This window comes from Astatotilapia calliptera, chromosome 9 (genome assembly GCF_900246225.1).
Source record: "Astatotilapia calliptera chromosome 9, fAstCal1.2, whole genome shotgun sequence".
NCBI lineage: Eukaryota > Metazoa > Chordata > Actinopteri > Cichliformes > Cichlidae > Astatotilapia > Astatotilapia calliptera.
This window is the reverse complement of record NC_039310.1, coordinates 16,252,839-16,271,567: the sequence shown is the minus strand read 5'-3', so window position 1 is coordinate 16,271,567 and position 18,729 is coordinate 16,252,839. Positions and strand designations below refer to the sequence as shown.

The following is an 18,729-nucleotide window of genomic DNA, read 5'->3' as shown; positions in this document are numbered from 1 at the left end:
GTCATGTCAAGTCAGAGAACAGCAGGAGGGACAGTTTAAAGGGGTCATACACTGGTAGAGAAACCAGATCCTAATTCTTGAGATAACAGTTATTGTGACGATTTAAAGAACTGAATAATTAACATAAAAATCTGTCTTCATTTGCATATTTCGATCCACAAATTAATATTAATTAATAAATGTTACTTCTAACTGTTAAAAAAAGGAAAAGAAAGAAAGAGAATTTGCCAGATTTTATTGCCCAAGGCTTAACAGCATTAAACTGAACTCAAATATTTATTTAATCACAAACAATGACTGCGAACTGGTCAACTAAGTAAAACTGGTTTATCCATTATAAAGATGTAGTGAGGGGGATTCCCATTTGAGCAAATGAGCAACAATCGTGTTTATAAAGAAGTTTCATTGCAAAATACTCATCGGAAAAGCTGTGAGTAGGGGCCACGATGTGTTGATGTGACTTTTATGTGCAGATTTCTCATCAACTCAAGTGTAATTCATTCTTATCCAAAATAATGCAATTAAGAAATGATTACTTGTGGAGTTTAGTATAAGCAAATTATTCTGCCAACAGTGTAATGCACACATTAAAATAAACAAAACTAAAAATCGAGGGTTTTGGTCAGTTCTGGTCACTCTCTCTCACTCTCAGTGACAGATGATTCAGTTTTAATTAATTAATTCCAAATGAATTGTTAAAAAACATTGAGCCCAAAAAACAGTGGGCTTTGTACCTCATTTCTGTCCATACAAAAGCAGCTTGTTTGTCCACATAGCCGTAGGGGACACAAAAAGGGCGCCGCCATATTCTTTAAACAATTTCTTTACCTATAACCGTAGTCATCCTACCAAGGCCAAGAAAGTATCCCACAGCTTCAGTGAAAACGAGGCAGGAGATAGATTTACTGTTCCTAAATGAGGACGTAATTACACCTTTGTTGTCAGACACAAACAGAGGGAGTTCCTTTCATCCTATGGTCATTGGCCCCATCAGGAGGGCCCTCCCACACCGTGACAAACATGAAGCAGCTTTCAGAAAGGGGGGAATGATTAGGGAAGTTTTTCTGTGTGAGTGGAGGGGAGTGTGTGTGTGTTTTGTGCGTGTGTCTTTTTTTGGGTGCGGGGGTGATATGGCAGTGCATCCAAAGCAGCATGAAGACATTGAGTTTTGACTTGTCAGTTAGCTACACTTGCAGCACAGTGGCTAAAAGATAAAAAGAAATACCTTTAAATTACCAGAATTTAATAATTATTTGTGCAGCATGTGCAGTTTTTACCTCCAGCATGTTTTACATCCCGGTAATTATCAGCGTTGCTCTTTCTTTTCTTGTTTAATATTTTAAGGGGAAGGAGATACGTAAAACTTTCCTGTGTTCGCTGAAGAAAGTTCAAAATACTGCGAAGGTTCAATTGAACAATAAGACAAAAACAAGGTGCAAAGGCCGCAAAGAACAACAAATTAGCCTAATGCACAGTTCAAACAGTCATAAAAGCTCTCGCTGGCAGGTTTGAGGGTTGCTCTGTGGAGAACAAGGAGCCACATAAAAGCTGAGGGGACCCCCGCTAGCCCGGTGAGAATGAGCCCATGCTGTTTGGAGTGGTGGTGCTGGTTATAGCAGGGAGAGAAAGAAAGGGCCTTGTGGTTCCCCGGGGGGCATGTTTTCTCTCCCTCCCCCTGTCCTGCTCCAGTTAGTTCACTCACTCAGGACCAGACATCATCCCTCCCTCCTCTCCTCCTTCCCTCCTGCCTTCTGGCTCCACAATTGGAAGTCCATTTGCTTTGCTTGATCAGTCCCTTGCCATGGGCTATGTCTATCATCAGTGCACAATATTTGTAGCAGAAGTTTGTATGCCCCACTTGGGAATAGCCTATCAAGTCCAGATGGGGCTCTCCTTTTAAAAGGCAACCAAGGCTTCAGCTTCTTCAGCTCGCACTACCATTGGGACAGAATGCTGGAACCCAATTATTCACCTAATTAGCATCTGCTCAGCACCACCATAAAAACAATGCCTCTGTCTGTTTACGCTCCTCTAATATTTTTTGCCATTTTCGGTACTCCCTGAAATGCCCTACAAAAAAGTGCCCCAAGTGTCCACTTTATGATTTGGTACCTTGACTTTAGCAACCACACAAAGCTCGATCGCATCAGAGATGAAAGCAAAGAGCAAAAAACATTAATCTAATCGTCCTCTGCCTTGACAGCTGGCCACAGGCTGGTGGCAGCGACACTGAAAGAAAGGGGAGTATCAGATGTGGAAAAGGAGTCTTTGGTTGGGACACCCAGGCCTGAGGCACATTGCCCAGGCAGATCAATAGGCCGGAGAGAGTAATGATGATGGTGTGGCGGAGGGCCAGAGCCACAGTTAGAGAACCCAGGGCCAGAATAGTGGTCAATCTGTCATCTTACATGGCTGTCAATTACTAATGCACTTAACGCTAACATGGGGGAAAAGATAGGCAGAGATAGCTGAAGAGAGTGAGGGAGAGACTGAGATAGACGGAGGTTAAAAGAAAGACAGAGTAAGAGCATAATACTTAGAAGATGAATGGGAACATAATACTGTCATCATGAGTTAAACCACTAAGGGCAGGATAGCAGCTTGTGCACTCTGCCGCACATGCCCTGACTTTTGTTCCTGTCGTTCTCTTTCTGCCTCTCCTTTTTTCAGGTGTGAAGTGTGCTCCAAAATCTCTGAATGTGGCCAACTGTATTTGGTTAAGAGGCGTGGAAGAGAGGCTTCCCCTGCCACATCTGCTGCTGAGCTGGTGTTATTTATTGTGGGATGTTCTGGGGGCTTTTCAGCAACATGTGGAGATATTTCAACTGTCACACTTTAGATATTACAGGAGAGAATACAAAGACTGCAATAGCAGCTAGCTTGCTCAGTGCAGAGGCTTTCTGAACCAGAGAGAAGCAGAAAGAGTGTAACAGATACAGTCCACTGGGCATTAGGCCCGATCTACATTTAAACTGTATGGCTGGAGAGAAAGAGCACAAAAAGGGGGAGTGTAGGGTGCACAACTCATCTTAATCGGTTTCAAGGGCATAAATCTCTGTGTTCTCAGTTCTTAAACAAATGAAAATATGATCACAGGGAGAGAAAAAACAAAGGCTGGGGAGCGACATGGCTGCTGCCTCCTAAGTGCTTGCCATTTTTCCATCTGTGTTGATACTTTTAAGAGAGGAGAGGAAAGGAAGGCAGCCGTTGTGGCTGCACAAAACACCGCTGGGTTGCAACCACTATCAAGGGTGAGGGCGAGGGCTGTGCTGTGAATAAGTCTTCTAATGTAAAAAAAAAAAAAAAGTAAAATAAACCTTATTTGAAAGGGCTGAATATAAAGACAGGATTTTGTGCATTACATCCAAAAAGAGACCCACTACAGAAATAGCAAAAAAAAAAAAAAAGCTTGCCATCTATTTCATATGCTGTTGGGTTTAAGTAAAATGTATTTCATCTTGTGGTGTGTTTTCTAACGCACAAATTCAAACTTTGGAAAAAATTGGGAGAAAAAGCAAAGAATTCACAATGATGTCCTCACCCTGCATCTGGTAGCTGTAGGGGGCCTGTCCTGTCTGTGGTGTTGTGAAGCCAGAGCTGTAGCTTAGGAAGCCTGTCTGTCCCGGGGATTGGGACTGACTCAACCCCCCCTCCGTCTTTATGCCTGCCCACAATGGACCTAAATCAGTTAGTGACACCAGATCGGTTTGATGCACAGACAACAGTCAACACAGTTTTAAATTACACTGGACAGCAAAGGGACACCACCTCTGTCTGTTAGCATAACACACTAATCACAGTGGATGACTGGTGATTATCTGTTACTGATTTTCATCATTTGTTGTTTGGAAATTTTATCTTGCGCTGAGTTCCATCACTCTGCACAACAGCACACTACTTTGCTCGAAAACCAAAACGCATGTTTGGATTAGGCTTGTTTTATTTTATGATTTTATTAATAACTGTTATTATCATTTAGCAAAGGTCACATGAAAAGATGCACAAGTAACAAAACATTCTGCCCGTGTTTGTGAGCTACCCTGACCACTGTTTTGGCTGAGTCAGTCACAATGTAGTCTCTATGCGACGGCAGATTGCAGGACTTTATTCAAATAAACAGTGTAAATTCCTCCACATATTGGAGAGTCTTGTGGGGTCAAAACACTCCAAAGACTTAGGACAAATAAAGTCTACAGTAAGCGATGTACTCTATGCTTCTCTTGCGATGCCAGAGGAAACCAGTTCTTGTTTTCAGATTTATATCAGTAATCTTTCTGATCTATCTGAACAGCTTCATAAGCAAATTTTCTTCTACTGCACTGCAAGAGAATATGCAGGCACTAAACAACAACTCAGCATCTCTGTTGGTTTTGGTGTACAGGAGGAATTCTGGGAACATGAGCAAGGTACTTTTCCTAAACTTCATGAAGAAAAAAAAATTAGTTGTGCATTTTCAAGACTTTGGGTTAATACAATTTCAAGAACTCTGACATTATTAACAGACTCTCTCCAGCAAGAGGAGGCAATCATTTGTGTTAATCTTACCATAAGCTGGTATGCCATAGGGCTGGCCAGGCTGGGGGTAGCTAGCATAAGCTGCGGCCTGCTGCATTCCTGTGGTGTACTGCGCCTGTCCATACGCAGCCATATTTTGGGATGAAGGGGTAGGAAGAATATGCGGATATGTTCTGCTATTTGAGAAAAGAAACAAGAAACTAGAGTGAGAAAAGGAAGGCAGGAAAAGTGAGGCCCGTGTTTTACCCCCAAAACCATAACACAAACTTTGCTAACTGAGAAATTCCTTGTGATTGAGCTACTTCGTTCTAAACAGCCAGCCAAGCTGTAAGATAGACAGCATAGCAAAGCTCATATACATAGTGAAAGAACAATAAATGGCAAAGGAAATTTTTGCAAGATAATAATTACAACAGATTTCAGAGTGCGCTGGCTACAGACACCCATGCAAACAAAGCCAGTCAGAAAACCCCCATCTAGCAGAAGGATCTAATTAAAGAACGAAATGAAGTTGGATGCTGCTTGTTTTTTTACAGAAAAATAAAAGAAACCTTACTTGGAAGGGTAAATCTGTGGAGAGAACTGGTGCGTTTGTCTTGGGCTGAAGCCACTGGTTCCAATAGCTGAGGAGAGTTAAAAAGAAAAGAGGCAAGCACATATTTAAACATTAAGAAATAAGGTAAATATTATCTTTTGCCAACAGAACTTCTGGATTCCAAGGAACCAGTAATTACATTGCATTACTCTATTTATTTTGGTAACCTTATTTAAGGTTGAAAACCGGAGAGTTATAATGAAGCAAAATAATCAGGTAAAAACATCAGGTCCTCCTGCTGACCCACGTATCTCTGAGATACTTCTGAGCCACTATGACAAACACTGGTGTAAGCACACACACACGACGGCCTGAATCAGTCTCGGCTTGTGGCTTAAGATGCTTTGGGTCTTTCTAGCCACAGCCATATCTGAAGTGACGTCACTGATTGGAGCTAATGAGTGCTACTCGTTTCATCACTGATGAGTATATGCTTCACCGGTGCTCTTAAGGTTGAAATACAAGCAACTTTACAAGATTTTTTTATTTTGAGTGCAGAAAAAATTATTTAACTCTAGATTGCCTTTGTCAGTCATGCTGTATGAGGCTCTGGCTCTCTGTGCAATAATCAGGGGACACTCAAACTCACTCCACCCATCTTCAATTTTGTACATATTTGTACAATTCCCCGCCTTCATCAGAATAACTATAATATGCATTCACTTGTAACATTAGTTCTAAAATTACTACACTAATTATAGTTGTGGGGTATGTAAAATTGTGCAATATCAGCTGTCTCACTCCATTTTCCTATATAGTGTTAGAGGGTTTCTCCCAAAGCCGCCTCACAGATCACCCCTTCTTCAGTCAAACTGTGCAGGTGAGAGTAGGTGATAGGTAGATAGGTGCAAAGTTGAGAAATAAACTGAGACAGAAACATTTTTCAAGCATCAGACTGCTATTCATGGTAAATCACAGAGATGCTGATTTTTAAATATGCCTTTTGATCAACACAAAGCCCTACTTTAGATAAGACAGGCAACTTTAACACAAAGCTGCTAGCAAGCTCAGATTAAACTGAGAATTAAACTAGCTAGTGCGGTTTTAAGTCAAACAACTCAAAATGTACTTTGCATTCTGACACATTCACAGCACAGGGTTCATTTTTCCAGCTTGTCAAATAACAACAGTCACAAAAGTAGTTTAATATCTATAATTTGATTATTTGTAGAAAATCCTCCCGGTTACTGTTGCTGATGCGTGTGTGCATGTGCACCCATGTCAACCCACAGAGCACGTGTACGTTAACAAAAAATATAAATTTACTTATAGGACTCTGGTAAATAATTCTGAATAGAAAGAAAATCTTTAAAAAGTCAAAGTGGAAGAGCTACCTTGAATGCTGTTTTGCAAATTTAAACTTTAAATGTTAAAAAAACGCAAACAATAATAGTCATATTGAATGAAATCAAAATAAGCTAATAAAATGCAAGAGATAGCTGTATAAATTAAAATCTGTTAAGCTTGACAAAATTATTCAGTTAGTTTAAAACCAGAACAATTCGGGGAAGCAACAATCTCAGTCTCGGCATTTAACTGTACCGGAGACGCAGTTTTAAAACATCTGTCTAATCGGTCGTGACATGTAAAATAAGGGATTTGGTTGCGGGGGGGGGCGCTAACTGTATGTAACTGTAAGCCCAAACCCCTCACACACGTTATTAATATTGAACACTTTTCCCACATCAGTAGCACCTGCCACTGGACAAAACTTGCTCTTCTGAAGAGCGCTTTGGGTTTCCCCCACGGAGGATATGGGGTATAAGATTACTAAATTTCATTAATACTGTCAGACAAAAGTCATGCTGTGATTTATGTCCTCCGAGCATATAGTATCAAGCATTTAGTTAAACGGCTTAGGAAATAAAGGCAAATTAGCAGCAGGTTAATACCATGTACAGCTGCATGTAGTGCTATTAACAAATGTTTACAGCAAAGATTTACTGCAGATGGTGGAAAAATAAACCCCCCAAATTTTAAATAGTTATAATTCCTATGATAGTTCCAACAATGCTTATCATACTCTGCGGCCTTTGTTTTATTTAACAATGTGTTTATGTTAGAGTGTGTGTGTGTGTGTGTGTGTGTGAGTGAGATATTTCCTTGCTGAAAGGAAGGTGTGAAAAGCCTAGGCCGATAGGCCGATTGGGTAACAGCCCGTGGAGATCGAGGGCCACTGGGATAGCGCGTCACTCCACTGGACAGACAAGCTCAGTGCATTACAGGTCATAATTCAGTCCTCACTGACATGGGAACCAGTGGAGTCAGGACACACACACAGGTGCAAGCAAGCACAGCATATATATATGCTGACAGTTGAGGTAGATCCCCTTGTTCTTAAACACACTATCACACAAAAACACACATTGTAATGCAGTTTTAGCTGGAGGGACATTTCCCGGGTACCGGCTTATCAGTCAGTCATCTCTATGCTCATCTGCTGTGTGTATGAGAGAGAGGCAGTCGGACACACATTCACACACATTCACACACACACACACCAAAACGTCTCACCTGATCCTGAGAAGCTATCTAGAGAGGTGTCTGCTACTGAGGTGGCGATTTCGGTGCTGCTCATTGGTTCTGTTTTAACTGCAAACAAAGAAGACACATTCTCAGCAAGAGCACCACATCAATGTCAGGAAAAAAGGAAAATCTTGTCTCACTACATTAGGCTTCCACATTTTCACAAACAAAAAATACTTTTTTGGAAAAAAATAACATTTAATAAGTGTATTGCATGTAAAATAAGGTCAGCTAATTTAAATGCACAATACATTTGCAGTAGTCTTAAGTACATGTATTACTGAATTGTCTAATTATTTTTGGTAGCTAGATTTTCTTTTGATCTCTTGTTATTTATCTTTCAGAGTGACAAAATAGAAAAGATCAAAACCGCAATAGGAAAGTTTTTATCTACTTAAAAAAGAACCATGAATTAAACTTTCATATGAGAGTGGATTCTAGTAAATGTAAAATACTAAAGCTTTCTATTATTATTTTAAAGAAAATAACCTCCTGACATATCAGTACTTAGATGTGGGATGAATGAAAATAAGTGCAGTAGATGTGCGTTAAAGTCGCTGATAAAAAGCGATACGCAAGTACGACTGAAATGTCAAGGAAATATATGGTGTATAAAATCTTTTTAAGAGGGTGGGGAACGCTGTTTGACCTTGATGCTATTATACAGCTCAGCAATAGATTTGCAAAGACAATTTCACAGCTATCTGACAGCTCAGGATTCTTTGAAATCTATCCATTTCACTTCAGGCGGGCTGAAGGATTGTTTTCTTCCTTTTTTGGAAAAACAGATTGACAATGTGGGCAAAGGAGTCATGCTCAGTGGAATCCCTCATGGTTGAAGAAGCCATTTGCTGTCATGTTTTACATGTTTCCACTATGCTTGCTCAGTGCAGGAACATATGCTGACAAAGGGTAGTTCTTTTCAACAGCACACTGATGAAAAATAGTGGTAAATGCATGCATAAACTAGCATTCAGGTCACAGAGCACACAATAACCACTGTATTCAGGAAATCAGCATGGAACAACCAAATTAAAAAATTAAGAATTATAATGCTTATAATGCTTATATGCAAGTTCACAGTACGACCAATCACTAACAATGAACTCAAGTCAAGTCTGTGTCAAACCATGCTTGAAACAGAATGCCACAAAAAATAACAACAAGTACCAGAGTTTCTGAATGAAAGGCACAATAGTTGAGGCGATTTTATAATGTTGCAGCTGGTAAATAGTAATATAATTTTAAGGGGAGATTTTAAAGAATACAAATTTCTTCATGAGTCAAGTAGATGGTTCAAAATTACAATGAGTGCTTTCAGTTGAGTTGAAACAAACAAAAAACACAAAACACCAAGTATTGTCCTTTCATTGGCACCAACAGTAGACAAACCTGCAGCGGACTGTGAGTTTGAACCTAACAACCAGTCTGCAGTGGTAAGCATTGTGATGTTATCACCTATGGGAAAGACAGAATGGCAAAGGAACACATGACAGTCTACATCATGACTACAGGTCCTGTGTGTCATGAACAAACAAACAAAAATAATAAATTTAAAAAATACTTCTAAAGCTTATCTGACAATGTGGTTCTTTTAATAAATTGATGTTTTATGATTTGGGGACGACTGCTTCACTAAACAAAGGCTCAGATTTGAAGCACAGGTGAATCGCCTGAGTGACTATAACAATGTAGAGTAGAAACCAAATGCAAAGTGCCATCATTTCCATTTGTGGGCTTTGAATAATTACATGGGTGCTTAAATAAACAGCTAATAGTCACGAGAAAACGACCAACAGAGGTACTGAACTGTGTTAAGGCTGAGAACCAGCAAATGTCAAATGAATCCACGCCCCATTTTAGTATCTTGTTAATACTATATTACAGCAAAAGTGTTGATAATATATCCTAAAAAACTTCTAAATATCAGTTCAACACTCACGCTGGCTTTATTGCTGTAAAGCATCGATACTGTGATAAAATCCTTTTAGGTTTACTGTCACAATTTTCAGTTATTTTAGGAACTTTAGCAAGCATTAAAAGAGAGAAAGGTAAATGTACGCACAACAGCACTGCACACATACCTTCAGTGCCATTGGGTGTCATGGAATTGTTACCGATGTGTGAGTTGTCAAGGTTGGGACCATTAGGAGATTCACTGCTTCCACTTACTCGGCTGTGCGGACTGGCTAGATCCTGCATTTCCATAGACCTGACGACACACACACACACACACACACACGCAGGCACACATCAAATCAAATTAGATAGTCTGGTTTCAGGGAAGGCGCAGAGCTCTCATGCAGAATTCTGTGTACACCCTCGTGCACGGTATAAAATGGTGAACATGAGAGAGTAAAAAGCACAGTGTATTCCACTGCACTTACAGTAGAAAAATACACAATTTAATGCAAGTTTACTAATTTCTATCTTGCATGTGATATTTTTCTACTTTACTACTTTAAATAAAGCAATTTTTAGGCTGTGCTAAATGCCCAGAAAAAAAACAATTATCAGATTAAAATGAAGGAAGTACACAAGACAAAATGTTACACACACAAAAAAAAAAAAACTGTGTGGAACAGAGTGATAAAATGACTGTTAAGCATTTTGACAGCACAGTTTGAGATTTCTCACTGGCAGTCACAATTTAACGTAATGTGAACGCAAAATGTTTACTCTTAATTTAGTCTGATGCTTCTTGAAACAAAAATGGCCTTAAGTATATATCGTTTTGTGCGATAATGAAGACTGTTAACAGATGTTTGCTGGTTGGAAGCAACGCACAGCATGCCTGTTAAAAACGCAGCACTCTGCTTGATTATAAGAGTCTATGCCTCAGTGATGGGCAGATGAGAAGCTCATGAGGCATGTGTTTGCTCTGGCAAGCTCCTTAATTGTTTCTGTGTTTATACAAAAGACCACGGCACTGAAAACCTTATTCTCTCTTCTCATTTGTGCGCTCAAAGGATCTGATTGAGCACAGACAATGGAGCTAAAAGAAGGCACGAGTGATTTGAAAAAGTATGGCCACAAACTCTACACCCCATTTGTTTCTGCCGCTGCTCCCATTGCAACAGTGAGTTAATGAAATTAGGATAAAATGTTTTGTACATTGTACTGTCATTTTTAATTATATTGCAGGGTTTGGGGTATCTCTGCTATCGACAAACATCGGCCTTTACAAAAGGCCACAAAGATAAATGCTCAAGCAACTCTGAGTAGTCTGAGTGATATCAGATGCCACCAAGAAACAGAATTATGAGATAAAAACATTAAATTATGATATGCATTCACTGGGTTTAAAATAACATTGCAATGATATTATGTTGTAATACTTTCCAGTAGATTTTGGCAGATGTAGTCATTTCTTGGGGTTTAAATCCAAATCAATTATTTATGGGAAATATATATATACATTTAGGCAAGACAGTACACACCAAAAAGGTAATTATAATTAACAAAAAACAGCAACACAAAAGTCCAAGTCAGTCTTCTTCACGCGTGCTCCAGTAATGGAAGCTGCATTGCCTTTTTCCCAAAGGTATATTAATTTACTCCTCCCCTAAAAATATCACACCCGCTAAGCATACTCTTAAGGATGATCCAGAATAAACTGACCCTATTTCTTGCACACACGGCTTAATCCTGTTTTCTTTTCCTTTTGCCAAACTTTTTTGTCATTAACTGACGGCTAAAAAGCCTCCCATCTCTAATCAGTCAAGCCGAGAAATGCCGACAGTTCTTTAGCAGAATTTCTAAAGCAATCTCTGATGCCACACAGAGAGCTACATGTCTCTGATGCTCCTGGCACTGGCACAACTGTGCTCTTACCTGGACCTAGATGGCTTTGAGTCCTCTCAAACCACACTCCCTTTCTTTATTCTGCCTCCACCTGCCCCAGCAGAAACAATGTCACTCCTTGTTATTGCAGCTCGATGTCACAGTCCGGAGCCATCCATGACACAAAAAGGCTTGTCTGAGAAAACATTATTGTTATTCTGGAGCAGAATGGGAAGAGAGGGCTAGCTGGGGAACAGAGGCTCACATTGTCTCGCTCTGAGCCGCAGCCCCGCTCCACTGTTGTTTCCTCCTCCAGGTCCTCCCTCCTCCCTGAGCAAGGGGAGCATGGCCAAATGACGGAAAGGTGATTCATCATTGGTCTACGACAGCTGCAAACTGGATTAGCCCTCCCCCAATCAACATGCAAAGCGGCTTAGCCAAGGTAAGCAGGAAGGGGTGGGGTGGAGGGGGGTGATGGGGTGTGGGGAAGGGGGTGAGGGAGTGTAGGTAGGCAAAGGGGTGAGGGGTTGTGGATAGAAGGGGGCTGAGGGCCAGTAAAGGGTGGGAGAGCCTGCCTACTTTCCTGCTTGCTGCTGCTGGAAGGAAGATGGGACTTGTTGAGCAGTGGCAAGTCAAGCGTGACACCCCTAGCATCTTCAGCAGATCTTTCATCTGCAATTGACACTATCTGAAATTTATCAGCACTCCTCCTCTAGGCATACTGACAGGTCCTAATGACCATCAGGGCTGTCTTCCCTAGGCCTGCCTGTGCCTGGGGCACAATAGAAAAATGCACAACTTCACAGCCGACTCACAATGGCCATGAAAAAAAGAACGGGAGAAATACACACACACTTTCTTTGCGGTAACACAAAGGTTCATGCTTATGTCTTTTTTTTTTTTTAGCACACAAAGACACATAACTCATTTCTGTATGTCTGCAAGTGTACACACACACACACACACACACGCTCATGCACAGGGCACTACAGAGGCCCCCAGATGAGTGGCGTAGACACACACACACACACACACACACACACACACACACACACACACACACACACACACACACACACACACACACACACACACACAGAGAGAGCACTTTAGAGGCCCTCAGATCAGTGGTGCATCTCAGACAATGAAAGAGACTGGAAAGGAGAACATGGAGAGCATATGGAGCCACATATGTTTCCTATGACGCTACGAATGCCTCTATTACTCTCCTTTAGCTGACAGTTACATTTTGCTGTCCACTCCCACTCTGCTTGTCTCTCTGCAAACATCAAGCAGAGCCATATACTTGCATGGCTATAACACTATATTAGACCTGACTCCAGCCCACCATGGGAATACAGGGTCCAAAAAAGGTCAAAGGTATTCATATGGTCAGGTAAAAAAAAAAAAAAAAAAGAGAGAGAGATGGAGCGAAAGATGTATAAAGTCTTTTTTCAAAAATCCTGCCATGATTTTTTAATGGCTGACTGTTTACATGAGCCAGGGTAACCTGAGCTCCATGGTCTAAGGTTTTTTTTCTTTTTTTTTCCCAACAGGCTTTGCTCTTCACACCGAGGCAAAGCCTTCATGAACACCATTCCAGCTTTACAATTTGCCTTCTCTCCCACTGCTTACGATACAGCCATCTTAGCAAAAATAACCGGTATATTTCATTCTCACACCTCACTTTTACTTTCACAAAGCACAGACAACAGCATTTCTTCCTCCAATAATTTCTTAATACTGAAATACACAAAAAGGATGAAAAAAATTACAACATGAGTAAAATCTATATTTATAGAACAGAAAGAAGAGGCAAAAGCAATGGAGACGAAAGAGAAACACATTTTGCCACAGAACATTAAGAGAGATCACAGAGTTGGGGGAAGCTGTGAAGCGAGAGTGTTGTGGTGGGCTGATGTGGTATGGTGTGTGTGGTGGCTGGCTTCTCTCTTCAACAGTTCATGCCAATAAAGCCATTACCATAGTGGTGTGTCAGCCTTTGCCAGCAGGTGAAACCAGCCAGGTGAAGGGGGTGAGGGAGAGCAGGGAAGATGGGAGAGGTGAAGGGAGGGGGCTTGGATTTAAAAGCAAAAACATGCCTTTCTTCATCACCGCTAAACATTTAGTTTTTTCTTTAAAAAAGGTCTGCATTTAGCATCTTTGATGTGCTTCTTTACTTCAACCTGAACTGCCAGGTCTTTGAAGCTAACAAGAACAAAGCCTGACTAGATGAAGCGTTGGAAGTGTCATCAAAAGAAAGAAAAAAAAAGAAGTGCCACAACATGCTTCATTCAGAGCCGTTAGCAGGCTTCTTTTTTTTTTTTTTTACTACGCTTTACTTATTTCAAGACCTGCATTTCCAAAGATAAATATAGCTACAGCCAAGCTTTTAGCTAGATCATCTGAGCATGCAGGGTGCCTGACCAAGCACACACTGTTTCTTCTTCTTTGCTGCATATACCTGTTATTATACAAGCAAGGGTTGCTTATTTTCATATACGCACTGACATAAAAATTGTGATTTGTTTAGTATTTTAAGATGTTAATGCAAATTTAAAAAATGCACAAGACAAGTAAAAAGTGGCATTTTTCAGTCAATAGCCCCTTTGTCATTTCTAATACATATTTATCTTATAATCTGCACAAAGTCTTTTGTATTTTACAGAGTATATAAGCCATGTGTTGTGTGTTACAACTTTTGCAAAACAATGCTTTAATCAAAATCTAACTTTAAAACAACTAATCCCCACTTAAGCTGGTCAGCTGAATCCACATGGTGGCCCAGGAAAAATAAATCCACTCGCAAAGAATGTAGATGCGGACAACAATTGGACACAGATGTGAGTGGAATTAGGCACAGTTTACAAAATGCTACACTTCACTTGTGTCTCCATACGAGGCCAAAAAAAAAAAAAGCCAGCTGCCAACAAATGCAACATTAAATACACTGGTGCTTTTTCACCCTGTCAGTGTTATTAATTTTACATAAGCACTGCACATTTCTGATAAAATGAAGTGACAAGTGAAGTTCAATACTGTTGTATTTTTAATATCCTTTTTTTGTTTACAAGAAAAACTATTTCTGTTGTTTTATTTATTACGACTTCATCATGGCCCATATATCTTATTAAAAAACAAATCTAAAGATTATTATTATTATTACTTAAAATATAATAAATTACTTTGGGTTTTTTTAATGCATACATATAATGGAGGAGTATTCTTTATATTTTAGCAATGTGTGCGACGTGCAGTGACAATTGAAAGCGCATGGTGCTTGACATGCAATTTTAAATTTTGTACTTGTCTACAATTAAAAGCACAATTATTAACAGATGTGCTGTTTGTTGATGTGCAATTTGTCGCTCTCATTTGGTTCAATATGACATTGTGCTCCAGCAATTCGCTCAATGGCTACATTAAATCTGTTAATACTGTGCTCTTCAACCCTCAAAATTATTTCCAGAAGGCCACTTTGCCTTTGAGGGGCCATCAAACAAGATTTAAGGTGGACATTTTATCACAACCTGCCTACCACCGTGACCGCTGCAGAATGAGAGAGGCTTTACGAGAAAAAGGTGAAAGAAAGTCCAGGGACAAATCGGAATGATTATGAAGCTTTAATACTCGTCGTTTTAATTTTCTCAATCCTGAAAAAGCAATTTGTTATACTGAGAAAAATTAGTACTTGCACAGAATAGGAAACAATACACATTTTAAATAGACTTCAAATTGACAACGCCAAAGGTTGCAAAGTAGTTTTAGCAATATCTTTTTTATAAAAACAAAAACATAAATAAATTAAATTAATTCTGTGCAATGCAGTTGAAATGAAATACATTTTCTCAGCACCTTGCTTTTTATTCTGACTCGGCATAAACATATTGCCCTTTACACACAAAAGGCACGAAAGTGGGTATTAGTGGTTGAGGACCTGCAATAGCAATCATCAGGAAAGCTTAGAAAAGGCTCGGAGCACCCATTTCCTGCTCTTTCAACCACATATTCCAGATCTAAACAGGGGTGTGTTAACAAAACAACACCCCACAGTATTTAGTAAACAACCCCTTTCCACTAAATGCCCAGCATGGGCTACTTAATAGGTGCTTTCCTATTACCTTCTTCCTTCTCTCGAGCTCTCTTCCACCCCTCCATCTTCCTCCCTAACAGTTGAGTGAGGCTCGATCAATTAGCCGTCTGTGTCTTTCACCATTTTCAATCTCCTCTCTGAGAGAAGAGGATGAGAGCTTGGCCGGCTAGACACATCCATACGGAAGGCATCAGTCCTTGGGCAAACAATGCCACCATCACCGCCGACCACTCCTGCTTATAAACACTGCTTCTACACATGCATGAAGCACTGCAGCCAGGCAGAGAGACCCTGATCTCTCTCTGTGTAAAGCAAATACACAGTGTAAACAGCCCCAAATCAGCCTGCTCATTATCTGTTAATTGGATAAATACGGTTATTGTGTGAATGAATGGCTGCAGCAGGCAGTCAAACACACTGTCATGTTTGTCTACATAGAGCGGAGGCTCACTAGGCGATCCTAACCTCTCTATTTCCTCTCTTTCATCAGCACACACCTTTTCTAAACTCCAAAAAAGGGCAGGCGTTTGAAAATGGCAAGAATTAGAGGATGAAAAAGAAAAAAATTTCAGAAAGATGAAATGCGCTTCACACGGACACACACACACACACACACACACACCATACAATAATTCCTCGACTTGAGATGTAAGCCTGTGATCATACGCAGAACATTAAACCAGAACATCCTTCAATTAGAGAGGCTAGTGATTACAGTGGGTGAGTCATCTTCGCTACACGTGAAACACTGGCGAGCAGAGACGCAGCACGGCCGAGAAGCGGGGTCTGTTGTCGTGTTTAGAGGCTGTGAGCCTCTCAGGTCTTGCAACATTCCTCGCTTCAGCAGATGGCATTAGATGTCAACTGCTTTGACTGTGCTCATTTTGTTTGTTCCGCCAGTAACAAAAAAAAAAGGAACAACGACAGTCCAGCATCTTTCCCACACTTCAACAAAATGTAGTGTGTTAAGGAAGAAAAAAAAAAGAGGCTCCCATATTTCAAATGTGAATTTTGATGTATTTACGGTCTTTGTATTATTTTGAATGCCACTAAAGTCATTGGGCTTTCTAAAAAAAATTCAAATATATTTTTACTCGAAGGTCAAAAAATTAACTTCGATTTTTTTAATGACTATAAAAAAATTATATCTGTTTTACACTGGTAATTTACATCAATAAATTATTATTTTTGTAGACATATTTGACTGGAAACTTGTAAAACTCAGCCGGACTGTATGTAGTATAAAAACAGAGTTTAGTGTATGATTTTGTGTAATTTTTTAATTTTATATTAGCTGGATTTACTAACGTAAAATATAATTAAATACTTTTGCTATCTATCTTTATCATTAATAAACTGCAGCTACCGCGTGAAATTTAAAGCCTTACTTTTGAGTTTGTTTACCATTATTTTTGTAAGATGCACTCAAGTATTACATTTCTTAAATTGCAAAATTAAGGGTTGTCATAGGTGCTGTTTTAAAAGATAATGTCAGTCATAATTGTCACTCTTTCTGCTGACATTAATGCTTTAATTGAGTATTATATGCTTGCTTAAACACTGACAGAAATGTATGAAATAAGACAAACTTTCACACACACTATAAGACTCAAGAAATACTGATCATGTCAAGACAGTTAGTAAACCAGAATGTCAAATAATTATCGCACAGAAATTAAAGTCATACTCACTAGAATTATGGTTGAATCACTGTGTGTTTATCCCTTCTTTATCTTCCTTAAAAAAAAATCTTCTTGAGAAAGATCGTTCAGTCCAGCAGAGCGGGTGGCAAACTTTCTAAAACACGTCTCAGCTGTCCGTAGAACCTGTAGCACAATAAATGTAAACTACAAAACTACTTTTTTCTTTTTCATTTTAGGTGTTGGAACCCATTGAGCCCCACGCGGTATCTCAGGAGACTCAGTCCCATTGAGAAAGAGAGTTGTCCGATTACTGCTTCAGGCAGTGACTAGTGAGTGTCTGAGGAAGAGGGAAAAAAAGAGAGAGAGTGAGCGAGAGCAAGGGAGAGGGAGGGAGGGAGGAAAAAAGGCAGTGAATGAGGGAAGGAGAGGGAGGCTGCTGCCGTTTGAAAAAGCAGAAAAGTTGCTCGGTGCTCTCACAGGAAGACTTTGGGTCTGGAGGAGGCACGGGGGAGTTGTGCCTCACACCAGCTTCCCATATGTCATTAACTCAAAGCTTTAAGCAATAGAGTCCTCTCCAGATTGTATCAGTGGAGACTAAGACAATGAAAAGGCTGATCTCTCCACTGCCCTGTCTGTCCACTGCTCTGCTCACAACCCTCAGGGCTCACACTTTTCTTCTCCCCCCTTTCTCTGTTGTTTTTGTTATGCTCTTTTTTTTCCACCACAAACCACATTTTTTTCTTTCTCCTGTGAGCCTTGGGTCATTGCTGGATTTCTTTCTGTCACAGAAGGACTTCAGAGAGTAAACAAGGGGCTAGGTCATTAGCTAAGGTGATGGGAAGCCAGAGGTTTTAAAAGCGGCCAAGAAACTCGGCTCTGTTCATCTCCACAGCACTCTAGTGGAAGTCCTCCGTCAACCCATACACACGGCATCTGTGTGCAAGGTAATGACTGCCTTCTGTCTGCTCCAGGTTATTATTTCAACTGCGCAAAGCAGCAACACAAGGCCACGCTGCTACTGATGAGCTTGAACTGGTGATTTATTCAGGCTGGTGATGAGGCGTGTACAGATTTTGCTTCAATGTGTCATGACATTTTTTTTTTTCAAGAATATCAAGTCTGTGTAAATAATGGCTGAGATATCAATGAACCGTTTAAAATATGTTTAATTTCCACAAAATAAAGCTGTGGGTTAAATACCAACTGTAGTACTGACAAATGATTACCAAGAAAGAGGAAACCATACATTTACTATGGTAAAGAGGTGGTGAGAGAAAAAGAACACCCACTGCCAGAAGAATAGCGTGCTGTGTTAGTGGCTGGGCTTTTTGTGTGCTACTTGAAGATCTTGTTAACTCCCAGTCAGTTGGTGATGATAAGAAATTAAATAATGTCACACATGTCACCGAAAGAGCACGTTCAAATCTATATGATTATGATAGTATTTATTTAATATTAATGAAAATGAGTTAATCAGTTTGCACCTGATCAGCTGTAGTGTTCAAGGCCCATACTGAAAGCAGGTCGCCACCAACCGGCCTCTGTGTAGCAGTAGTCAACGAGGAGCTGACAGA

At 40.1% G+C, this 18,729-nt stretch overlaps 1 protein-coding gene across 10 annotated transcripts in view; it reads right to left on the bottom strand.

Moving 5' to 3' along the window:
- Nucleotides 1-18,729, bottom strand: part of eya1 (EYA transcriptional coactivator and phosphatase 1) — a 62,778-nt gene that overhangs the window by 22,699 nt on the left and 21,350 nt on the right. The window contains exons 1-7 of one of the 10 annotated variants that reach the window (XM_026179472.1): nt 17,204-17,511; nt 9,721-9,848; nt 9,029-9,094; nt 7,625-7,702; nt 5,072-5,138; nt 4,546-4,691; nt 3,542-3,679 (exon numbers count right to left, since the gene is read on the bottom strand). In XM_026179472.1, the coding sequence (XP_026035257.1) occupies nt 3,542-3,679; nt 4,546-4,691; nt 5,072-5,138; nt 7,625-7,702; nt 9,029-9,094; nt 9,721-9,844 (619 nt within the window). In that variant the 5' untranslated portion in view covers nt 9,845-9,848; nt 17,204-17,511. Of the gene's footprint in view, nt 1-3,541; nt 3,680-4,545; nt 4,692-5,071; nt 5,139-7,624; nt 7,703-9,028; nt 9,095-9,720; nt 9,849-11,470; nt 11,853-17,203; nt 17,512-18,729 lie in introns of those variants that run through there. The other 9 variants (XM_026179470.1, XM_026179475.1, XM_026179474.1 and 6 more) reach the window with 9 other exon arrangements.